At 40.5% G+C, this 26,182-nt stretch overlaps 1 protein-coding gene across 1 annotated transcript in view; it reads left to right on the top strand.

Annotated features, from left to right (window-relative positions):
- The window catches only part of Psd3 (pleckstrin and Sec7 domain containing 3), a 563,673-nt gene extending 537,797 nt beyond the window's left edge, over positions 1 to 25,876 (top strand). The window contains exons 18-19 of the mRNA XM_023714618.1: positions 6,092 to 6,235; positions 19,838 to 25,876. Coding sequence (XP_023570386.1) covers positions 6,092 to 6,235; positions 19,838 to 20,053 — 360 coding nt within the window. The 3' untranslated portion in view covers positions 20,054 to 25,876. The remainder of the gene's footprint in view (positions 1 to 6,091; positions 6,236 to 19,837) is intronic.
- The last annotated feature ends 306 nt before the right edge of the window (positions 25,877 to 26,182 follow it).

Here is a 26,182-nt window from a genome sequence, read left to right as displayed (position 1 = left end):
CAACATATACAGAGTGACTGCTGTGCAGCAGGTGTACACAGAGTTTGTGGCTTCCCTCGCCTGTGCCTCTGCCTTCCCTCTGCCTCAGGGCTTCTTCCCTCCCCTTTGCTCTCTCCTCTCTTGTCTCAAAGCCTCCTGCAGCTCTGTGTCATCCTTCCCTTTTATTTTCTTGGCTTTTCTTTCATCTTTCTCTCCTTGAAAAGTGCTGAGTCTGAGGGCTGGTTTGAAGGGGTGGAGAGCTGGGGTCTGGGCCTGGCCTATACTATACCTCAGGACAGAAGGGCTGTACCGCAGCTCCACTCTAGGACCGCAGTAGCAGCCGTGTGGCCCATTCCCATCAAGATGAAATTAGACTGAAAATTGAGTTCAGCAAAAATCTAAAAACAGATCTCTCATGTGCTCCAGTGTCTGTAATCCCCGCACTGGCGAGGCTGAAAACAGGAGGATCACTACGAGTCCAAGCTGTGTAGTAAGACCCTGTACTAAATACATAAAAATGAAAGAAATAAAAATAAAACCTCCATTCTACTCTCTATATCTGTCTATTTTTTATTTTTTAAGATTTCACATGTAAGTGAAATCACACACTCTTTGTCTTCATATTCCTAGGTCCTTTCACTTCATGTACACTCTGCAGCATATGACAGCCTCCCTTTCTGAGGCTGATGCCCCTGTGTCCACGTCCAGCGCGTGGCCACTGTCAGTGGGGCTGTTGTTGGTCATCTGGGCTGTGGATGTGTCTTGGCTATTGGGAATAATGTTGCAGTGACTCTGAAGCATATATATTTTTTGAGACATTAAAATTTCATTTTCTTTAGATAAATACCTAGAATTGGGCTCTTCTGGTCATGTAGAAATTCCATTTTTAGGTTTCTTTAAGGAGCCACAGTACTGTGTTTTTTGGTTTTTGTGGGGGTTTTCTGAGTGTGTAGCTATACTCATTCACTCACCCACCAGGATGGCGTCTCCTTTCTTCCTGTCTCTGCCAACACTCGATATCTTTGCAAAATCCCCTGGTCTGGCAGGTAGGAGATAGTGATAATGTCCTCTTGGCTTTGATTTGCATTTCCCTGATAATTAGTGCTGTTGCGCATTTTTTCATGTATCTGCTACCATAACCCAGTATTGGAGACTGGGTAATTTATAAAGGACAGAAATTAATTTCTCAAGCTTCTGAGGGCAGTGGTGGATTCCCTGTCTGATGAAGACACCATCTCTGCTTTCCGAATGGAGCAGCATTGCTGTATTCTCTGGAGAGCTCACATATCATGTTCTCACACAGCTGGAGGAGGCGCGGGCTACTTTCCTCAACTGTTTTGTAAGGCAATAATCTATTCCTGAGCCTGGAGCCCCGCAGTCTGATGATTCCCCCAAAGGCTCCCCAGAATAAGGTTTCAACAGAAATTTTAGAGGGGACACATTCAAACTATACCAGGGTCCTCTGCCCATTTTTTTCTATAGGGTTATATGTTTTCTTACTGTTAAATTAAGTTCCTTAGATGTTTTGGATGTCAGCCTCTTATCTGAAAATAATTAAGTCTTAAGGGACAGCTGAAATTTTTCTTATCTCCAAAGGTCTTACCAATTTAAATATTTTGACATTATAACCAAAATTTCCATGTGTCTAATAATTTTAATATCACTTTTAAATTATCACTTACCATTTTAAAAGACTTGATGAGTTTATACCGTTTCCTTTCCCTGCACCTTTTCTTTCAACATAGATACGTTTCTCTGCCCCTTCTGACATCCCTTTTGTCAGAATGGTCTTGTCTGGATAGATGTGTTCATGCATCCCTGAGACGTGCGGAAGCCCACACAAAGGGGAGGGCTCTTGCTGTTTCATCCTTCTTCATTGTGTTAGCACAAGTTTAACTGTCCTGAGTATGAAAAGACAGCTTGTCTCTGTGGCTGATGCGTCACTTCTGTTTTTGCCATCAGGTTTCTGTCAAGAAAAGTCTTTTATCTCCTTTACCTTGGGATTCTATTGTTGGAATAGTTTTCTGTGGTTTTACCTGTCTGTGACCATAGGGTTGATTTTTATTTTTTATTTCTTTCTAGTACTGGGGATAGAACTCAGGACCTTGCGTTTGTGTGCTGCTGACCTATCTCCCTGGCCCCTACTTTGTTTTTATTTCACAGGTCAAAATAAGTAGAGTTAAGATGTAATTTGATAATGCTTCATATTTGGGTTTTGTTTTTTTTTTTTTTTTGACTCTTGCTTCAGGAACATAGTAAAATAGGACTGAAACATTGAATGTTGAACAGATTGAGCATTTGTTTGACCTGTTACTTCATAGAAACACTCTAATGACCGTCCACCCCTGTGCTGCTGATATTCGGGTTTATAAAAATTTATACTTATAAAATATTTAGGTTTATTAAACATAGTTGAGTAACTAGCCCTGGTACAGGAAGGAAAATGACAAGTGTAATATTCTGTGTGTGTCTTCTCATCAAGTTTTATTGATAACATTTTAGATATACATGATGATCACATTCATCATAATTTGTGCTTGTACATGATGTAACTTGATTCTTTTTTTCCTGTCCCCCTTCCCTCCCTTTACCCCCTCTGTATTGTTTTTGTAGCCTCATTAGTTTAAAAAGTACTTGGGAATTATTTGATAAAGAAAGAGTCATTTAATATTCAGGATCAAGACCCTAAATCTATAAAGTTTTTTTAAATAAATGTCTAAAATAGTATCTACCTAGATGTCCCAAAGCCCAAAAACACACAGGATTTAATTCTACTTTGAAAAATATGCAGATTTGGACCCTAATAATTTTATTTACCAAAAAAAAAAAAAAAAGAAAAGAAAAATACCATCTTGTTTTGTTAAAATGTGAGTGACTATACTACCACAAATCTATGAAAAGCACAAAACAACCCAATGAAAAACGTGGACCCTTATTTCAGTAGGCAGCTCACAGAAAAGATGATAGAGTGAGCCTCCAGAAAAGTGCTAATGTTTGGTCATCTTCAGAGAAATGTAAATTCGAATCACAGTGGTTTGTCCTTTCATAACCATGAAAGTAGCAAAACTTTAAAAATGTAGTGAAACCAAATTCTGACAAGGATATACAGCAGCGGCAACTTTGAAGTTTGCTATGAAAATGTAAGATACAGGCACTGTGGCACATAGTTGAATTGTCAACTTTAAAATGTACATATTTTAAAACCCAGAAATTCCATCACTTAGTGATGTGCTATAAAAAAATTCTTGTTCATCTTCACTTAGAAGCATTATATGAGGATGTTCATTTCAACATCATTTCTGATGGCAAAAATGAAAAGCCAACCAAGAAACCTGGAAACAAGGTGAATGTGTCTTCACCAATATTATAGTGTGTCCTTTGGTGAGACACTATGCAATAGTTAAAAGCAAGAAAGTAGAGAATATATGTGGGTTAAAAAAAAATTCAAGCTTATAAGTCATGTTTATACAAATTTCAAAATCTGCCGAACATACTCTTTTCATGATTACATACCTTAGTATAGAAATAGCCCAGCAAAGGATGAACTAAATAGGTACATACAGGGAGTTTCAGCTTATTTGCAATATTTTATTTATTAAAATGGGTATAGATATATGAGTGCTTTTAAATATCATTCAGGATAACTTTTTGAGTATCCAAAATATTTTTTTAGGGGCCGGGGAGATGGCTCAGTTAGAATAAATACTCTCCTGGCAAGCGCAAGAGCCTGAGTTCAATCCCTGGTTCTGCAAAAAAAAAAAAAAAAAAAAGAAAGAAAGAAATAAAAATTTGAGGCCAGATTGAGCTGGTTAGATCAAAGCCAGCTTGAGCTACAATGACCCTGCTTTACAAAAAAAAATAATAATTTAAAGTACATCATATTTTTTCTTTTTTCAAAGTTTTCTAATCACCAAACATCTTTTGCTTAAAAATTCTATTAATTAAAATGTTGCAGTAAATACACAAGAAAACAATTTTGAAAGAAATAAAAACTATTGACCTGACATGTCTTGATCAGCGGCAGCTGTCAAAACAAAGTACTATAAAAAAATGACATAAGTGGCAGGTGTTTTATTTGCTCACGGTTCTGGAGGCTGTGTGTCCCATATCAGGGTGCAGCAGGGTCAGAGTCTGGTGAGGGCTTTCCTTGGGGTGCAGACAGCTGCCTTCTTGCCTTGGACTTGCCTGGCCTTTCCTTGGTGCATGCATGCAGGAGATCAGAAATCTCTAATCCTATCAGATTGGCACTCCCACTGGTAGGACCTCATTTAGCCTTAGTTACTCCCTCTGCTTCCAGGGAAACTACACGAGGGGCGAGAGACTTTCATCCATCCTGTGATTTACAGTCGGCCGGGGGAAAATAACAGATGACTAAGAAACTTTGTCTAAAAGCTCCCTGAAGCATTTTCATGGATTTCCAGCATTTTCAGTGTGCAGAGGATAGGTCTGGAGATTTGGATTCCTTTCTGACGTCACAAAATGTGTTTCTTGCCCTTTTCTACTTGCACTTTTCTGAGACTTCTATGAAGGTTTTGTTTTGTTATTTGAGAATGAACTTGTCCTCTTTCATTCACAGTCCACCACTCTGCTTGCTTAGCTTTACACTCGTGTACTCTACTTTGTATTTTTTATTATTTTTCTCTGTTTTGATGGTTTTACGCTCGGAATTTTTGTCCTTGGTTGGCTTTTAAGTTGTACACTAACATAGAAGCCTTTAAGGTATCATTAGTGACTTAAAATTTCTGGATCTATTTTTTGAACTTACATTGGCAGTATCTGTTTTAGTGTCTGGAATTCATTTTCTGGATGGCATTTAAAATTATTGTCTTCATTTTATGCATACTTCTGGTAATAGGAATAACATGTTAGAAGACAACACATTTTATTAAGTGAAATGCTATATCACTTTAAATTTGTGTTTTAATACTAACTGTACTCTTTAAGAAATACATAAATATTTAAAAATAAAAAATATACAGGGCCAGCTAAATAACTCAGCAGATTAAAGTGCCTGCAAGCAGGCTCAGGGGCTGGGGATTTGAGCCCCAGGCCTGCTGTGCTGACCCCACCCTCCTCGGGGCACACTGAGACAGCATTTGAGACTGGGCATGGTATGTGTATCTGTAGTCCCAGCTCTTGGGAGGCTGTAAGCAGGCGGATCACTACAAATCAATCTAGTAGTGAGACTCTGAACACCTTGTAAACCCTTCCCTTTTAAAATACAAAAAAAAAATATATATATATTTACAACCTAAAATTATGTTTGTTATATAAGACATATTTATCACCTATTTTAATTAGTTCCTTGCCTTTCTCCTTTTATTTCTTATTGTACATAAGAAATTTATACTCCAGAATTGGGATAATTTGTATGTGAATGTGAGATTGTCAACAATCATACAATTTACAAATGCATGAGAGCTCCATTGTCTTTGTTTCCAGAACATTTTCAAGTGCTATGAGAGGCTTTGGTAACATATTTTTTTAAAGAGCTCATTGCTAAAACATGTAAATGGTTCCCCTAGAATGGGAATCTCTTGACAGGACCAGTCATGTCCTGTTGGCATGTAGTGCCTGTCACTGACAGTGAATACTTTGGCCTAATGAGAATGAAGGACTTGAGAACCTCTGTGCTTTGGAGGGGAAAGTCCTATATTTTCTAGAAAAACAATCCGATAAGTTTCAGACAAGTATTTCTTTGCAGCATGGCTCACCTCAAGAAAGGAGAAGGTTTGGCAGATAGACGCACATTCACTGTGACAGAGAAACAAACCACAGCATTGCTGGGGGGACATGGATGGGAGAGGCCAGGCATTGAGGCACTCAGGGTGGCCCTTCACTGCTCTGCTGGTGACTCGGCTGCCAGGGTTTCTCTTGGGTGCCTGGTGCCAACCCAGTGAACAGGGCCTGTTAGGGAAGCTGGCCTTGCTTGCCCATCCTGGGGAGGAATCTTCCAGCACCGGCATGGGAAGGTCAGAATGATGTAGAGCAGGGGCACACTAGATTATGGGATGAATTGCAGCCATGCAGCATAAGCAGATGTTAAAAAGCACTGTGCATTTGCTTTATTGATTATTTTCTGCCCACTAAATGACTGAGTGATTTCCTGCAGGAGGAACAGCTGAAATCTCATGAAAGCAAACTGAAGCAGATTACCACCGAGCTGGCTGAGCACCGCTCCTATCCCCCAGACAAGAAAGTTAAAGCCAAGGATGTGGACGAATACAAGCTCAAAGATCACTATCTGGAGTTTGAGGTATGTTGAAACTAAATATTTTATGCTTCCCCCTGAGGCCCAAGGTTGCCAGCAGCTACTGTGAGCATGAAGAGCCTGCCTTGGCCCTGGCTCTGATTGGGAAGCCTCTAGCCTGCTGTTGATTCTGGTCATCCCATGTGCTTGTGATTCTATTTCAGTGCCAAATAAACATCAAACGGCCTCTGCAGGTTTATGCACTTGAAAGCAAGTAAGTAGTCTGCCTATTTAAAGTAGTGTGCACCTGCCATGAGGTTCAAAAATAATTTTTTTTAAAAAGGTGACTAACAGAGGGATTTGCAGCCTGGAGCATGGCTGTGTGTGTGTGTCCCTGTGCGTCCTCTAGCAGGGTCTGAGTCCACAAAAGGAAAGGCGATACAGGGTAAGAGGAAGCGTCCCCTTCGCCTACACATTCTTGCTGTTGGGCAACGCCAGTATATTTTTCTTCTTCCCGCTCACTGTCCTTCACAGGTATTGACACGTTAACTTGAGGCACATTCCTATACTCTACTGAGTGTGGCTGCTAGGAAGGGGTAGGGCTCATATGCTATGGTATGAAGCAACAGAAAATTCAAAAGCAAATGGGAAGCAGAATGTTTCTTTTGGCTATTTCCCCCCAGATTAGGTCAGGATCCTTCGACCTCCCTCTTAGCCACTATCTTCAGACGTTCGAGTGTCTCTCTTAGAAGAAAATGAGGGGAGGGCATACATTTCCTATGCTGAGAGTATTGAACTTATCTATGGGTACTGGTTTGTACTCATTGCAGCTCTTTTATTTCCCATGTTACCATCCTGTTTTCTCCTGGGGCCTGAAGCCAGAACCATCCAAGCAGCCAGCCCCTGACCTGCCTCTGTTGTCTCACTCCTGTGCTTTTCCTGCCCAGCTGTGGCTCCTACACTTCCTTTGCTCCAGCCTTGGCTTCCCCATCTCCTACTTGAACCTGGCTCCTGGCTCCTGCCATCTCTCCTATCCCAGATCATCCTACACCCTTTTCCACCTGTTCTGCTGAGACTCGATCCAGAGTATAGCAGTACTTGGTTTGACAGCTGTCTCGGATGTCCCCCACCTAACCTACCTCCCTTCCCCCGTTTACCTTCTGAAGAAAGTCCCAGGCCTGAAGCTAAGAGCAGCAGGCTCCTTCCAGGCTCCTTCCACCCCTCATCATAGTCAGTCTTCCCCAGAATGGCCGCTGCATGGTGTTAGTTACGTTTCTGCCCATCCTGCTCCCCCAACACACCTCTGCACTTTTCTCAGCCACCTTCTTCTGCCTCATGTATTCTTCCTAACATTTTTATTTGCAAGTGCTGCTCCCTTTGCAAGGCACAACCCAGATCCCTGCTGTTGACCCAGTAGTGGGACCGCCACTACCATACAGCTTGTAACAGTGTGCTTTCTGCTATGTTAGTCTTGGTGTCTGTGCAGGATTCCACATCCCCCTGAGCAGGAGTGCGAGCACCAGGAGGGCAGGAATGTCAAGGTCATTTCCAGCCTGTGCACCTTGTGCTACCATATATGCTTGCTTGGTCAGGATTGCAGAGGCCTTAAAAAGTTACTTCTTGAGTTGTAAGATTTCCCTTATTGAATGTAGTATTAGGTTTAAAAGATGGTCCTTCCACTGAACATCCCCCTATTGGATTTCTCCATGGTTGAGCAAGTCTTGCTGTGGTCTGTTGACTACACCAAGAGTCAAAGCCAAAGTAAGTTAAAAACTATGCAGTCCATACTAGCAAAAGACTTGAAAATAACTCTAAAAAGAAGCAAACAATAACAAAAAATGAAGCAGCTCCTCATGTCCTGGGCTGATTCATGCTTAGAAATGGGAATTCTCAACAAACAATCATTTGTCACATTTCTGGAGCAGATTTAAAATGTAGCCTGTTTTGTTTCACACATTCTAATTAAATTTTCCAATATCTCAGGCCCCTGCTTTCAGCACTCAACAACTTACTTTGAGCCCTGGACTGTAAAGGAAAAGAGCCTGTCCCAGGAGGTGGGGACAGCTGCCAGACCATGGAGAGGTGCCAGTGCGTGGTGCATGCCCCTGCTTTTGAATTTCCCATGATGTCCTTTTTCTAAAAATGTAACCCAGCTAGAGTCAGCATTTTCATTTTCTGATGTGAGGTTGACCCAGCTCTGAGGAGTTATCTTGCCTTCATCAAATTGTCTCCTCAAGGACCATGAAGATTGCATTCCAAAATCTTCAGCTTAAAAATCGGACTCATGTTAGTAAGTTGAGCACATTATATTGTCTACCCTGCTGCATTAACCCCGGAATGTAGAAGGTGCCTCATTCTGTACACATTATCTAAAAAGACTTTTGTAAAAGGAATTTTTTTAAGAAGTGAGTCATTATATTTCAAAAACTTAAATGAAAAGTGAAGTAAGGTGTCAGAGAGAGTCTACCTTGCTGTGATTTCAGCCTCTAGAACTAGCCTCCTGTGAGTGCTTGTGGAGGCCCCAGCATAGTGTCCTCTGCTTTGTGAGCACCTTGCTCTGAGCAGGTCACCTTCATCCCCAAATAGGGAGCCAGAGCTGTTGGCCATTTGTGTAGAAGTCCACAGTTCTGGCCCAGATCCCAGAGTATGTATCTGCTGAGTGACTTAACGAAACTTTATCATCGTGCATGAAAGATAGTGGAGGAAGTAATTCTCTGAGAAAGCTCAGTATTTGGTTATTGTTACTGGGGTATAGCTATTTCCATGCCCCCATGAAAGCAGATCTGGTAGGTGGTGCTATCTGGGTGGGTGGGAGCCCCCAAGTGGGCGGAGATAGGGCAAGGGGTGAAAGTGCAGGCTCTGGATCTGTCTTCTCACCTGCTCCTCGCTAGGTCATCACCAAGAGACTCCTCTGGTTTCAGAGCAATTCTTATTTTCACAAGGCTTGGTGAGGAAAAACACTTACTTTGGCAGAATGTTGCACTGTTAGTGATACCAGGAATTGTTCCTAAGTTTATGCGTTTGTTTATATCACAAGTTGCTTTGAGTGCAAACAATTAATAACAAGCCAGATTCACAGCTCTTACTATGCTGCAGACATTCTCAAAACCCTCACTTATGGTAAATAAAGAAATTCTGGTAACTACGTAATTCAAAACTTAAATGCACAGAGAGACTTAGCAGGCTTCCACCTTAGCCTGTTGGAAAAGGATGCATTTTTACTTAAAGCAGAAAACTTCACTCCAAGTGAGCTGTAATTGACTAAACCTGTATTCCTCTTGCCTTTGCCACTTAGTTGTAGCGAAGAGTTAGTGGTTTTATCTTGGATTCACTTAGTATCCTTGGGTTGCTGCTATCTCATCCTTATAAGAATTTGGAGTCTGATCTTAATACTAAAAGACTGGTTAATTTCAATTTCATGAAATTTCAATTTTGTTAGAGAAATAGTCTCATAACCTTATACATTAATTTATACTTCAGTTCATTTTAAAAGTATTTTCATTGATTTCCTTGGTTCTGGTACATGAGGAATTTATGATTTGTATCACATAGAATAAAAATTCACTCAGCTTCCACCAAGCAAAGTACAGCACGTGACAGTATCCTGGGAACCACCTGAAGAAACAAGCATTGCAGAAATTCCCCGAATAGAATAATCATCGTTGGCCCCCAAATGCTGGCATTTTGTTTCACAGCTTTAAAACTACTAGCAATTGAAAGTGAAGGTGCTGTTTCTTACAAGGTATTCTCTTCATGTAACATTTAAAATGTGTGCAGTTAGTGGGGCATAATCCCAGCATTAAGAAGCTGAATCAGGAAGATTGCCGTGAGCTTGAGGCCAGTCTGGGCTACACAGTGAGTTTAAGGCCAACGTGAACTGCACGGTGAGACCCTGTCTCAAGAAAAAAAGGTAAAATAAATGTGTGCAGTAGGTTGAGTAATTAATCCTTCTGTTGAGCCTAGGCCTGAGTGGAGAGAGAGAAAGAGGAGATGTAGAAGCCCAAACGTACTAAAAACATGAAGAGGGTATACACAGCAGTTATTAAAAGTCAGGTTTCAGGCTGCCCAGATAGCTCAGTGGGCTAAAGTGTCTGCTTAGGTAAAGCACAGGGGCTGGATTCGATCTCCAACTTGCTGTGCTGGCCCCACCCCCAGGGTGTGCTGAGATGGCATTTGAGACTGGACATTGTGGCACACACCTGTAATTCCATCACTTGGGAGGCTGAAAACAGGAGGATCACTAGGACTCTGATCTCTATAATGAGACCTTTTAGACCCTGTAGACCCTGTCCTAAATACATTAAATAAATAAATAAATAAATGTATGTCAGGTTCCCAGCTAGCTCCCAAAAGTCTCCACAGGACCAGCTGGAAATGTGGCCAAGATGCTGTGCATGAATTGTTTGTGACACCAGGCCTCTCGTCAGTGTCAGCCATTCATCTGGATGAGTGACAGCCATTGCTTGACCAATTTGCTCTCTGTGAAAGCCTGAGAGAATGTTTTCTCTCTAGGTGACTCTCCTTAGGCACACTCTACATTGTCGATCACTTTCCTCTGTGGCTAAATAATCTCATTGAACAGGAAATTTGGGACACCACTGAGTTACAGGACGTTACAGTACACATTCTCTTATGTCCTGAGTCTTCATTGACCTGGAAGGGCTAGGACCAAAATGTTGGCTATCCTTGTAGTCCTTCTTTTCTCTAATTTTTTGGTCTGCAAACTTAAGTTGTTAACTCTCCAGAAGAGAAGCTTAATGATATTATTACCCTACAACAAGGCAGTTGAGCTGTACCTCACTATCTGGCTGAATATCAAACAACTTAGACATAACATGGAAAAGATATTTTCCAACCATTGTTGATATGCTAAACTTTAAATCCCTATAGAATGTGAAAAAACTAAAAAATAAAAAAATTACATGTGTTTACACAGAAACTTACAAATCTAACCATATACAACATGTGGAAGGACAGTCCTATGACATTTTTTCTTGTCTCTTATTTTCTTTTATTACCTTTTTTAAACAAACATTTATTTGAGAGTATAGCATTAATTGATATGACATTTGAAGCAGTATGCATTTAGAAGACCAGAATAACAAGCATTCAAATCATCATCCTAGTATTACACACTGCTGTCCTCGGTGCAATTGCTTAATTCACAGGTATTGGCATATATAGTTAGTCAGGGTGAGAAGCCTACCAATTAACTGCAAGTTTCAAAAACCTGCTAAAGATTCTCAGGACCATTGCCTTAAACATCTTGTGTATATAAATGTATGGTTTTGTCCCTGCCATGTTTCCTAGCTTTTCTCCTTTCCCTCTCTTCATTGTTTAATCCTTAAGCTCTTGCTTTCCATTTTGTTCTATTATAGCTTTCAATTTTTATTTCTTCTTTTGAGTTCTTACACTAGGGAGACTATATGGTATTTACACATGTGGGTCTGATTTACTTCACTTATGAGTATATCTTAAAGTGGCATCCTCTCATGTATGAAGGCTTCCAGTTTATCATTCTTTATAACTGAGTAATACTGCATTGTATGAAATACCACAATTTTTTCATCCATTCCTCAGGTGACAGCCATTTTGGTTGCTTCCAAGATTTGGCTATCGCAAATTGTGCTGCTATAAACATAGGCACACATATATCACTATGATATGATGATTTCAGTTCCTCTGGGAAAATTCCCAGTAGGGAGATAGCTGGATTGAATGGGATTTCCAGTCCTCGTTTTTTAAAGAGTCTCCACACTGATTCCCATAATGGTTGCACCAGTCTACATTCCCACCAGCAGTGAGGAAGGGTTCCTTTTCCCCCACAGCCTCTCCAACATTTGTTGTTGGGTGATTTCTTTATGATAGCCATTCTTTCTGGGGTGAGATGATATCTCAGTGTTGTTTCAATTTGCATTTCACGGATAGCTAGTGATGTGGAACACTTTTTCATGTATTTATTAGCTTCTACAATTTCTTCTTCTGAGAAGTATGTATTCATCTCAGATGCCCATTTCTGGATTGGGTCTTCAAATTTTGGGACCCTAATGTTTTTTAGTTCTTTATAAATTCCTTTGTCTGAGTGCCTGGATTTTTTCCAAATTTGTAGGTTGTCCTTTTACTCTGTTGGTGATTTCTTTTGATGTGCAAAAGCTTCTCAATAAGAGCAGGTCCCAGTTGTTAATTCTTTCAGGTATTACCCGTGCAGTTTGATTTCTGTTCATGAACACTTTGCCTGCCCCTATGTCTTCAAGAATTCCTCCTTTCTTTTCCATGATATTTAGTGTTTCTGTTTTAATGTTTAGATCTTTAATCCATTTTGATTTTAGTTTAGTGAATAGTGACAGACCTGTGTCCAGTTTTAGTTTTCAACATGTAGAGAGCCAGTTTTTCCAGCACCATTTGTTAAAGAGGCTCTTTCCTCAAGAAATTATGTTTGGCCCATTTGTTGAAGATAAGGTAGCTGAGTGTATTTGTAGTTGCTTCTGGATCTTCTAATATACTCCATTGATCCTCAGGTCTATTATTATTATTATTATTTTTTTTTACCGATACCATGCTGATTTTATCACAGTAGCCTTGTAGTTTAATTTCAAGTCAGGAATTGTAATGCCTCCTGCCTTATTTTTGTTGCTCAGGATTGCCTTTGCTATTCTAGGTCTTTTCTGGTTCCAAATAAATTTTGGGAATGATTTATCTAGGTCTATGAGGTATGTTGGTAGTAGTTTGATAGGGATTGCATTAAATCTGTATCACAATGTTGGGAGTATGGCCATCTTCACAATGTTGGTTCTCAGGAGCAGGGAATATCTTTTCGTTTTCTGCAATCCTCTATGATCTCTTTTTTTATTTTTTTATTTTTTGCTTTTATGGCTGAATTTATTTTGTATATTAATAGTGAATATATGTTTAATTATAATGATTTTACTCATTAAGTATTAAAGTGCAATGTAGTTTTTGGTTATTGAATCATAGTGGATTTTGTATAAAACATTTATACAGTGACTTAAAGGATACTTTCTTAGTTTTATAACAACTCTGCATGAAAATGATGGTGATATGATATTCATTTTATACATAAGAAAATGGAGACTCAGGATAAGTAGCTTGCCTGAGGTCTCATATCTATCTAAGAGGCAGAGCCTGAACTAATAAGTTATATCATCTGATTCAAAAATCTGTAGGTATTTCAACTTCATACCAGGCTGCCTCTCAGTTGATGGGTCCAGAGTAAGTTAGACTTATAAGTCAAAGTGATTGAATTTAGTTATTTACTAAAAAATATATTTTTGATAGACCTCTAGAGATGTTTTCAAAATTATTTTAATCCTATGATCTCTTTTTTTAGAGTACTATAATTTTCATTGAATAGATCTTTTACATCTTTAGTTAGATTAATTCCTAAATATTTCATTTTTCGCAGTGCTATTGTAAAAGGTATTGTTTCTCTAATTTCTCTGTCAGTGTGTTTGTTATCTGTGTAGAGGAATGCTATTGACTTTTGGGTATTGACTTTGTATCCTGCTATGCTACTGAATTTGTGTATTAATTCTAGTAGCATCTGGGTGGCGCTTTTAGTGTCTTCCAGGTAGAGTATCATGTGGTCTGCAAATAGTGATAGTTTAACTTCTTCTCTACCTATTCTTACTACTTTTATTGCTCTCTCATCTAATGACTGTAGCTAATGATTCCAGAACTATATTGAATAGGAGTGGTGACAGAGGACATCCTTGACTTGTACCAGATCTGAGAGTAAAAGATTTGTTTTTCCCCATTTAGAATTTTGGTAGCCATTGGGTTGTCATAGATGGCTTTTATCAGATTGACGTAGAGGCTGACTGTTGCAGTTTTCTGTAGGACTTACTAATTTGTTGAATATTCAGAGACATCTCTAAAAAACAAAATTTTGTTTTGAGTGAGACAAAGCTGAATGTTAACCATTTTACTAGTTAACAGAGCTTTTAGATAAAAGTCACAGTAAACTTGACTAAGTGTTTAAACAGTATAAATGCACCTGCATCTCCTTTAAGAAAAATGTAAGTGGGTGATTATTGGCTTTTAAATGTTGCTGTCAAAGGCATACAATCTATTCTAGATTTTTTATCTACTATTATGGGAAGGCACTGACTTTCATTTGCTTTTTACTTTAATTTTCATGCTTACCTCATGGTCGAAAAACAGCCAACACAGCTCCACGCATTTTAGTTTCCATTTGCTGCCAGGATAGCCAGAGGTGCTCTCAGTAAAGAGCCATAGCAGGCTTCTGCTCAACATATCCAGGACCAAAGCTGAGCCACAAGGGAGACGCACAGAGGAGCGAGCATTGTCTTGTGTGGTTTTAAAAATGTGCTTCTCTTTGTGGGGCTGGGCATGCTGATGTCCTTAATTTAAAAGGAGAAGAGAAAAGAAAAAAAATCACAGCTAGGTTAGCAGCAGAAAAGAAGCAGCTGTTAGAGAAGGAACATTGTCTCCCTGAATTTTATTTGTGACTTTCCTTGGTTGAGGTTGGCTAGTGAATTTTGATCATCCAAGTTTTTAGTCTCTGGTACCTCAGACCTCTCAAAAAGATATTTGTCGGTACACATGCTGGTGCCTCCTGTAATCCCAGCGCCGAGGAGACCAAGGCAGGAGGGTCACCATGAGTTCGAGGCCTGACTGGGCTGCGCAGTCAGGTAAAGGCCAGACTGAGTTCCACAGTGAGCCCGTGTGTCAGAAAATCGAAAAAAAGGAAAGAAACCAGAGGGGAACTTGCAAAAAGTAAAGGAAAACACTCAACTGTATTAGTGTGGACAGCAGTGTTTTTGAGTTTCTTTTTCTTTTTTTTTTTAATATGAACCCAAATGCACAGGCAACAAAATAAAAAAATTATGAAGTAGGATTAGCAAATGAAACAATTGACAGAGTGAAGAGACAGCTTACTTAATGAGAGAAAATATCTGTAAATTCCACTGTGTGCTGGGGGAAAGGGGATGAGGTGGAGAAGAGAAAAGAAAGAAATCCAATTAGAAATACAAGAAAGGGCTGGGGAGATAGCTCAGTGGAAGAAGTGCTCACCTGGTAAGTGCAAGGTCCTGAGACCAATCCTGGTACCACAAAGAAGGGGGGAGGGGGGGAGCAAGGGGGAGAGGTGGGGAGAGAGCGCACAGGTGGGCAAGTGGTGGTAGGGTGTGGGTTTGGAGGTTAAGACAGGTGACTGGGGAAAGGAGCAGAGCTGGAGACAAATGACTGGAAGAGACTCAAAGAAGAATGTACAAATGATCAAAAAGGGTATGAAAATGCTATCAGTCATCATTGGGCAAATGCAATAAAGACACAATGAGGTATCTCACCCCAGTTAGAATCACTCTTACTAAAATGATTGAAAGTAAAAAATGTTACTGAAGAAGCAGAGAAAGGAAAACTCATACACTGTTGATGAGAATGTAAGTGAGTGCCTTGTGGCAAACTGTGGGGTCTCCTCAGAAACCTAGAAATAGAGCTACCACCTGATCCAGCAGCCCCACTACTGTGTACCCAGAGGTACTGAAATCGGCCTGTTTATATGTTTATGGTAACACTGTTTACAACAGCCAGACCTGGAATCAAGCTAGGAGTCCATCGGTGGATGTGTGGATGAAGGAGATGCAGGGGAATCTTACTCATAAACAAGAATGAATATTTTGTCATTTACAGCAACATAAATAGAATGAGAGGAAAGTGAAATAAGTAAGATATCGAGAGACAAATCCTACATGTTCTCATGTGAGAATGCTAAAGATTGTTCTCAGAGAAACAGGTACCCAAGCCTAGGAAGGGAAAGGAAACTAACTAGAGGGAGGTCCTGAACAGGTACAGGAATACAGGTGACCAAGAGGAATAACTTACGCTGTTCCCTAGCAGCATGGGTAGGATAACTGGCTGACAGTCATCAATTGAATATTTGAAAATAGTAGAAAGGATTTTGAATGTCCCAACACAAAGGAATAATAAATTGCGAGCTTATGGATGATAAAGCGGGATGATTTATCCTGATCTAATTGTTGCATATTTTGTGGATGATTTTTTCTTTTTCTTTTCTTTACTTATTTCATTCATTCTTTCTTTCTGGGTTTTTTTTTTTTTTTTTTTTTTTTTTTTTTTTGAGATGGGGGTCTCACTGTGTAGCCCAAGCAGGCCTTGAACTCCCAGTGATCCTCCCTGCCTCAGCCTTCCCAGTGCTGGGACTAGAGGCACACACCACCATCCCAGCTTCTGTGGGGGTATTGAAATATCACGCTGTAACCCCTAAATATCCATTAAGTACTGTGTGTCAAATAAAAATGAAGTATCTTCTAGAGTGATTTACAGTGCTACTCCACTTTTTCTTCCTCTCCAGTTTTAACTGAAAGTACAAATTTCACAGTTGCTTTTGGGGAAAGAAGATGAGAATCATTTCTTCTTTCAAATGGAGAAAGAGAATAACCCAACCTAAGATGAGATGGTGTGGAGGTGCTTTTCTTTCCTGGAGGCAGTTCTGCCTGGTCCCAAAGCAGCTTAGGAGGATTAACTTGTCTTTCAGATAAGCCTGCAGCCCCACAGTGATGTCACTGAAACAAGTACTTGCTGAGTAGTTCTGAGGTAGAAATTTCCTTTTCCTAAAATAATTTAAAGACACATGTTTGATGTAGGTTGAGGAAAAGTCTCAGAGAATAGAAAAAAAAAATCAAAGCTATATTTCTAAGGTTTATAGCTTCTGTCCCTGTAAGCCTTTTTATTCAGAAGAGGAACACAGTCACTTGGAAACAGAGCACAAAGGTTTCTTTCTTTTCATTTGTCTTAACAACAACAGAGCTGTCTTGGTTTTCAGCCCCCTTTCACCCTTGCTGTGCTTTGTCTTTTCCTCTGATCTGGTGACTCATACACAGCCACACCTGTGCCTTTTATTTATTGGCTGACAAAGGATGTAATTTAATTGAGACAACAGCCTTGCGGCTGGAGCCGCACAACATGTGGGTGAGATGGTTTCCCGGCATGTGCATTTCAAGTGATTGCTCTCAGTCCTAGCAGTCTCTTCAGAGACTGGTAGAAAACTGTCCCCATTGCCTTCTCTCCTTCTGTGCCTTTGCACGTCACCTCAGGAGCTGCTTCAGGCTCCTTTCACTGTAGAGATTCTTCAACTTCATGCAGTAGTGTGCCTTACACTGGCTTACAGTATTTATTTTTAAACTGCTCATAGATCATCTTACTAAATCTCATTCTTACTGAGAATAGTGGTTTCCTGCATTTTAATCGTGCTACCAAGGTGATGCGGAGACAGATTAAATAATACATTCTAGGAATGAATTCCACTTTAGAACCAGTGTGTCCTTTGGATATATCTTCTTATTCAAAATCCTGATTGCATGTGCAAATGTGCAAGATAGATGGCATTTGCACTAGCAGATGTCCTTATTAGGTTCTCCCTTGACCTTCTAAGATAATCCTACCATGTAGTTCTTTAGTTTACTTATTATTTCTTTATACGTGTCTTTTGGAACTTGTATCAGTTGGTAGTGCTTTCAGCCAAAAGCAACACTGTTGGATGAACAGTGGCTGAACACAAAGGATGTTTATGATTCATGCCACACATGCAGAAGTAGCAGAGTCAGAGTTGGACCTAGCTTGTTGAATTACCAAGGACTCAACAACTTTATTGTTTGTGATTTCTTCCTCTTTCGCTCAAGCCTGTGTGTGGCCCTTTGTTTTCATGCCTCTTACCCCATGTCACAGGATAGCAGCTTTAGGAATTATGCTTCTGTGAAAGAAGGGCTAAGGATAAGGAGCTGGCACTAGTGTGCTCTCCTCTAAAGCAGCCCACCCTTCAGGAGGTAAAACTCCAACCCCAAACTTCTTCCTTCTCCTGGATGACAAGGTCAAGTGACCTGTGCTATCTCCAACATCAGCCTTTGTGGTGGGAGGGACAAAAGAGAAAAGAACGGCCAGCCAAATAGTTCAGTGGATTAAAGTGCCAGAAATTCAATCCCCGGGCCTGCAGTGCTGGCCCTGCCCCCGACAGGTGAGAGGACTATAAAGACTGGGCGTGGCGGCTTCTGCTTGTAATCCCAGCACTTGGGAGGCTGTAAACAGGATGATCACTGTGAGTCTGCTCTACACAGTGAGCCCCTGTATACCTGTACACCCTGTCCTAAATACAAAAAAGAAAAAGAGAAAAGATACGCAAGCATGGCCTCTGAGTGGCTGATCACCCATATGTGTCAGAGGACGTCTCATTTGTGAGTCTGTATTTTCGTGTCCATAAAGGAAATGCAGCTCACGGAGCATGGTTCTGGAGGGATGCTGCCTGGGTTCCATCTCTAGCTGACTATGAGCCTCTCTGCCTGTGTTCCCTCACCTAGAACAACGGTAGGGTACTACACGTTGTGTAGGATTGGTACAAATGACATAAATCTAGCATGTGGGTACTCAGTGCAGTGCACCATCGTCGACCAGAGCTCCGCTCCCCCACCTGGGTACTAACCAAACCCTGAGCAAGTGTAATACCTGCAGCTTTCCCGCTTTTGAGAAAGGCAACACTTCACAGTTACTAACTTAACACTGACATATACAGAGCTGAAGAAAAATCCTTGAAAGATGTAGAGTCTTCACAGAATCTGCCTGCCTTCGTTCAGACATTTTATAACTGACATGTTCTTTTGTTGAGAAACAAAACATTTCAGGCCTTCTAAAAACTCATGTGTGGAGGCAGCATGGTGAAAGACTTATCGTGACTAGAATATATCAAGTGAAGAATGGGAGACTGTTTGCTTTAATTTGGAATGTATACACACATGCACACATATACATACACACACAACAGTTTTGTATAAGTGACTTGTGTAGAAATGACATCAAAAAACAGTCCCCGTTAAAGCTACAGGAAAATTCTCTGCAGTGTTCTTTTCAGCCCTTAGAGCAAAGATACCCGGACACAAGAGATAAAGGAGTCAAGATGCTGTTCAAAATCTTGCAGATATTCAGTAAATAGTTGATGATGAAGGAAATTCTGTTAAATATGATAAGCATCAGAAAATAAAGTTCTGTAAACTTCATAATGGTCCTGGTAATGCATAGTAACATGAGAAAGAGAAGTGAGGACCTTGGCAGACAAGCAATGGAGGTAAATGGAACATGGCCCTGTAATGGAGGTCCCCTAGGGGGATGAAGGTGCACTCATTAGGGAAGGATCCTTCCAGGTGAGTCTGTGTAAAGTGACAAGGAGTAGGAAAGAGTGAATAACTGTTCCCAAACTAGGTTCACACAAGGTTGAGGTCACATGCCAGATGCTCAGGCCATGAGAAAATGAGCTATAAAAGTTACGCTGTCACTTACAGGGTAAGTGGACACAGCGCCTCTGGCTTAGCCCCTCTTGCGCCTATGTGCTCGGGATGTGTGTTCTGCCTGGGAGCCAATAATTCCCACGCGTCAGTATCGCTTTCCCACATAGAGCAAACGTTAGCTAACATAGTAACTTCTTACCCGAAACAGAGTCAGTCTCCTATAGCTGCTGCCTCTCCTGTGCTCAGTAATTACCCAAGTAATTTGTTGTTTGGGAGAATAAAGTCAAGAGTTCAACAGCCGTTCAAGGTCTGCAGGCGTCACACACAAGGTGCGCTGTTGTATGCCTTTGTACGCAGCATACTGACTGCCGGTCTTCTCTGACTTTGCCTCCAGAAAACGCGCTATGAAACTTACGTCGGCATTCTGAAAGAAGGAGGCAAGCAGCTCCTGAGCCGCGACGAAAATGAGGCTGCTGGTCTGAAGAAATCACATTCGAGTCCCTCGCTGAACCCTGATTCATCTCCCGTCACCGCCAAGGTCAAGCGTAACGTGTCAGAACGGAAGGACCACCGGCCGGAAACACCAGGCATTAAGCAAAAAGTTACTTAGAGTCCATCTGAGGCCAGGAAGTGCTGGTCATGGAGCAAAACAGAGGTTTTCAAGATCTTTCTGGTAATCCGTGAATATATTGAAAAAAAAGTCTGTGACTAAATGGTGCATTAGTAACTTTTTATATTGTATATTTTTGTTAGTTTCTGTACAGATTGTCTTTGCGCTGGATTTCTTTGCTTTGACGATTTCTCGCAAATTGATAACTAATGCACCTTTTTGTGAGGAGTTAGAGGATCATGACTTCAAAATGAATTCTGCATCCCTTCTCCTTTGGTTTTCTCTCATTTGCACTCTGCTCAGTTGTTTTATGTATTCTCAAATCAACCATTATCCTTTTTTTTTCAGGTTAAAAACTTAATCCATTGTGAAACACTTAACTGGACAAACTTTGTAGTTTAGCAAATTCTAGCCAGAGTTAACATAAGCCTTTATATGTGAAATCTTGCCCAGTCACGGAGGTGAAGTTGAACACTCACACATACTTCAGTGAGAATCACAGTGCTGGTAGTCAGATGTTCGAACATGACAGAGCCCTGCGTGAACCTTAGCACTTAGTGTTGAGTTCCGACCCTGCTGGAAGCAGGGAGAGGGGTGTGAAGACCCGGGACTGGGGAACTTGGGGAAAAACAGAAGCTTGCTGGAGTGTGGATGCCATTCCAGCCAAGCAAGGGGAAGAGGAAGTAGAGTCATTTTGCTATTGAAGACTGAGGACAGATGGATACCAAGTTAATTTTGTTTTCTGAAGGAGAGTGGCAGTAATTGACTCCTGGGGTAGCTGCAGCAGTAGACATGTGTTTAGTCTTCAGGAGATCGTTACCTCACTCCCACGGGTCTACGGCGGGAATCCAGAATCATCTCTGTTGCTGACACATCTCCACCCAGGAGTAGATTCTTTTTTTGTGCTTTTTTTATGCCTATATATATACATAGGCATGAGGTCATCTCCTGGTTGTTGGGGTATTGGAGTCTTCCTAACACTATGTAGGAAATGGAGCTCCTTTTGTTCGTTGCTTGAGCCAAGACAAAACAAGAGAGCAAAACTCAGCTGCAGTTGGTCAGCAGTGGATGGTGATTCTTAAGACTGAGTCTGGAAGGAATAGTCTGAATGGTTGTGCTTGATACGGAAGAATCTGCTGGTTGCATATGCAGAGTGGCTTGGTTTCTTCTAATCACACTGTCTCTGACAGCCACTGCACGCTGTCACTGGTAAACTTGCTCGTAAAAATCCTTTTGTCTGTTTTAAGTCACTTCTGTGTACTTAAGCTAGTTCTGTTCACCTTGTAGTCAGGAGCTGTACCTGTGGCGGGCCCTTTAAAATTGAGGGTGATAAACAGAATGGTAGCTGCTAGGGGAGGCAGGAGGAGTGCAGGTGCAGCCCCTGGTGACGGAGAAGCTTCAGAGTTCTAAACTTTGTAACTGAATTCGCTGAAGCTATCTTCTTCTCAGACAACAGAACTTTAAAGCTAATGGGATCGTTCTAAGCATTCTTTTTCCTCCCACTGACATTTTCTCTACTTCTGCTTTGTTTTTTAGTTGAAGGTACTATGACCAAAGAATCAGCTGCTCTGTATGAATAGCATGGTCCGAGTGGATTAGAGAAAACCTGCTATAAAACCATGATATTCCTAGTAATATATTGTTATGATACATTTACATTTACTTACATGATTATGTATTAATGTTTACTTTCTCTATTCGCAATGTTGGTGCACAGGAAAGAGTAACCCCTCGGTATGGTTGTAGTTGCTGGCTTTGTGGTATTGTACCACACCTCGAAAAACTGTCAACTTCTATCTTGTTTAGATAAAAACAGTGTCTAAATTTATGTTTCGGAACTATGAAACACACTAGTAACTAACACAGCCTAAAATACCTGAATCATTTTGGTAGCTTCTTACCAAATCCAAGACTTCCAGAAGCTTTCTTCCTGAAATCTGAATTATCAGTGTTTGTTTTCTGCCTAAATATTTATACTAGTTGAGGGGAAAGAGAGGTACTTAAACCACATAATCTATGAGCTTCAGTAACTGAAGACAAGTTAACACCCCTGATTAGCTTGAATGTGTGTATCTATGTATATAGAACGTTTGTGTGTATTTTCCTTAGAGTATATAATGCATATTGAATGGTACCTTGCTGCAGTATTTCTGATGCTTAGAGTAGTCTAAAAGTGCTCAGTTAGCATCAGCACCCCCATAGCACTGTTCCTGTGACAGGACTCACCAATGTTAGCGGCAGAGACTCCCAGACATGCTAATGCACAGTCACATGACATAGGCGATTTTGAAGCAGCAGTTAAAAACAACTTTAAGGTTCTTTTGTGGGCCGGGATCCCAGACTGCCATCATAAGATGTTACCCATCTACACGGCGTGGGCTGAAAACACCTCTTCCCTGAGGCCTCTGAGGGATGCTGTCTGCTATCAGTGTATGTTGCAGGCCAAGGTTTATCCTGGTGCAGGAAATAGTCTCTTATTCCATTGGATCCTGCGAGTCTGGTCCTTCTTTTCTGTGGTGATCATTTCTTCTCAGCGATATCTAGTCAAAAGAAAGCAAAGGTGTTTCCTTTCGCAGCTATTTTGAGCCTGTTGCACAATTCACGGTACAGAGGAGCTGCTCTGTTCCCTCCCTTCTGAAGGTACTCTTCCCCACCCCCACGTCACTCCTCACCCCCTACCTCAGAGCTCAAGCTCTCGGGACTTCTCTCCATGTGGGGCATCATTATTCTTTTTCTCACACATCCTTTCAATATTAATTTTTAGTGGAGAAAAGTGATGACATTGAAATACCTTGCCGATAGCCTTGTTATGAATTGGCCAAGGAAGGGGCCCATGTGTAAAATCTGTGCATGTTTCTGGTCTGCCCCCACTTCACACGCTGCTATTGAGGACTTGTCAGCAAACAAACTTAGCCACAGGCACATAAAGTCTTTCTTTCCAGACCATAGACATTTCTGAAATATAGAAATTCTTTATTAACCAGTTACCTAAGTCTTCACGTTGTCTAATAAACCAAGCAATATTTTTGTGCATTTTAATTAACCTCAGTAAAACCAACATGTGGGAGAGTCCTCTGGTAGAAATAGTTCCTGGAGGATATGTAACAGTTTTCACTGCTCTGAAGTAAAGAAGCTAGAAGGCATTTTCTCATGCAGCAGTCTCGTGCTATCTACAGGACTCTAAATGCATCTCCAGTTGCCATTCTAATCTGGGAGGTGAGGTCGGTATCCTAGACAGATGTGACACAGGAAATTAATTCTAGAAGAACAAAATGTGGCTGGCCTTTCAAAGACCAGCTAGGTTTATATTTTACCATGTGGCCAGAACACTGAATTTCTAAAGTTGGGAGAGAATTTGCCTAACCACGAAGGCAAGAGGCCTTTTGCTGCCTATGTACCAAGTTATACAGTGTTTTGGGCTGGTTTTGTCCATTACTGTCTTCACCCATCATCCCTCTCATAATCTAAAAGCCCAGAAAGCTGTTCTTAGATCGTGCACAGCCTGCTTTGCTCCTGTTCTCGGTCTTTTCACGTAGTCATTGACGATGGCAGAAAACTGACCTAGAAGTTAGCTTTTCCCTTGTCTTTCTGTTAAGACCTTTTTGAGTTAAGTTCATTGTCCTTAGAAATTGAATTCTTTGCCTTTGTTGTAATCATCACTTATTTGCACTCGGTACACAGTAAGCTTCTTAGATGTGCAGGTTCAAAATTCTGTAGTTTTGTTCTTGTGGACTTGGCATAAGTTTCGAGAGTTCAGTAGCCATCTCCCTCAATTTTAGCAGAGAACGATCCCACTTTTTCAATAATGGATTTTTTTCAATAACTACTCCTGTAAAACAAACAAACAAACAAAAAACAGTGAGGTGTCTCAACACTTGTTTTTATGAATGACAGTGTGACTTGTTGAATGGTAGTGTCCGCTCAAATAGATCAGTGAGTTTTGTGGGCAACTGAGCCTCTGGGTCTGCTTTTCTCCCAAGCCTTCTGCCCTTTTAATCCAGGCCAGGCTGCTGGTCTCTTTCAAAGTCAGCAGATCTCTCTCTCTCTCTCTCTCTCTCTCTCTCTCTCTCTCTCTCTCTCTCTCTCTCTCTCTCTCTCTCTCCCTCTTTACCATTCTTTTGACCTCTTACAACATCATATCATCCAGGGACTGTAGAGTTAGCCACAGAATAATTCTGTGATAGATTCTTGATAGAGATACAGAGGTACTTTGTCCCTGTTTTTCCTTCCAAATTCCTTTTCCATCTTACTCTTAAAAGAGAGACTGAATTCCAAGATCACTGTCCTCTCATATGTACAATATCCAACCCCAGACAGGCAGCCTTCTGCCTAGGACAGTAATTGGCCTGTTGCATGCCAAGAGAATGTCTTCAGAGAATGTCAGTAAGTACTTGAATCTGCATGACAGTTTGTTGACTTGAATGCAACAGCAAGGAACTATGGCAAGTTAATTGTAGATACAATAGGTTTCCTTAGGTCTCTTTGGCTTATTCTTTGTAGTTTACATGTGCATTTGTTGTATTGTAGGCTTTGAGAAATATTTGTATGAACAGTATGTCGGATGTCAAAGATAATGCTTTCTGTCATGTGCCAATGTTGTATTTGTGGGTATTTATAGTTGAATGTACATATATGCATCAGTATGTAGATCATGTATCAGTATATGGTATATGTACATCAAAATTATTTTGTCTTTAATAACCAGTGTGATATGAAAAGCAAGTAAAAACCTCATAGGAATGATTACATAATGCAGCTGTTGAGAATATATATAGTGGTATTATTGTATTCAACTTATGATATTTTGATTAGATTTTAATAAGACTTGGGCTAGAAAATTCCATCTTTGAGCTGTGACTCACCAGGGCAAAATGACTTTGAATTAAATTGTGTGACTCTATTAAAGTGTACAGTCCGCAATACAAAGGGGTAGCTCAGTATAATTTGGAAAACACACAAAGAAAAGGGGGGAAAAAGGCAAGCTGTGTAGTTTTAGTAACTTTAGTATTAAGAGCACTTAAACATAAAGTGGAACTGACAGTTGTGGGCTTATTACAAAATGTGGTGCTTACAGCACACATTCTTTATTGTTGTAATTAGTCCAGAAAATATAGCTTTCAGAAGAATTAAGTACCCATCATATAATTTATGTACCTATGTATATTTTATAGTAGCTCACACCATTCTCCTGGTGCCACATCCTTACCCTCTTTGAAGAAATGTCGCAAATGCTGAAGTATATCAGGGCATCCCAAGATGGGGTACTGTATTCCAGGTTTGCCATTGCATAGATTAGCAACTGGTACCACAGGTAAAAGGATTCCAGGACCAGGTTAAAACTTTATTTACTATTTTTATACTTAGGTCTCTTTTTCCTGCCTCTCCCCAAAGAAGAGCCACTGGCCTTAGTTGTTTGACTTTATTGCTTATATTATAGAGTGTAAATAGATAACTAGAGACTAAAATTTTATTAACCAGCATGTTTGGTGTATTTAATGCAGCGACTGAGTGTGTTTGAGTGTGTGGTTGAGTGCAGTGTCATTTGTTGGAACATACTGCCTCATGTCTTTGTACCTGATTCAGCGAATTGGAATTGTGGGGTGGGAGTCTAAGCTCCAGCCCCAGTCTGCAATAGAGTCTTGGTAGCTATGCTTAGTTTTTTGGGTTTTTTTAAAATTCACTCTACAGTCTGTAACTATTTTTGCAAATATAGATCATATTTCCTAATTTGTTCTTGACGTGCAAGGGACTGGTCCTGTGGCTGATCAACAGGGTCTTAGTTCTGCGAGAATATTTCCTTCTGAGAATTATTTGTGATTTGTGAAAAAAAAAAACAGCCTTTGATTCAGAAATGTAGAAAAAGAGTAGTGGAAATAGAAGTTTTATTTTGGGCCTTAGTATTTGAAATGCTTTGAGTTTCATATAAAGCCATGGAGGCTGTAAAGCCAAGTAACTATTTGACACGGATAATAATATCCACCTTAGACAGAGTATATATGCATGTTGATTTTTAATGCCATTAAGATGCTTTTTTAAAGCTATAGGAACCAGAGTAATTAGACCAAATTGAAATGGAGGAGGTGAGTAGGCTGCCTTCCATTTAGGGTAAGCCATGAATGTTTTCTGTCC

Source organism: Octodon degus, unplaced genomic scaffold, assembly GCF_000260255.1.
Source record: "Octodon degus isolate 3935 unplaced genomic scaffold, OctDeg1.0 scaffold00036, whole genome shotgun sequence".
NCBI lineage: Eukaryota > Metazoa > Chordata > Mammalia > Rodentia > Octodontidae > Octodon > Octodon degus.
This window is presented reverse-complemented; position numbering and strand designations above follow the sequence as displayed.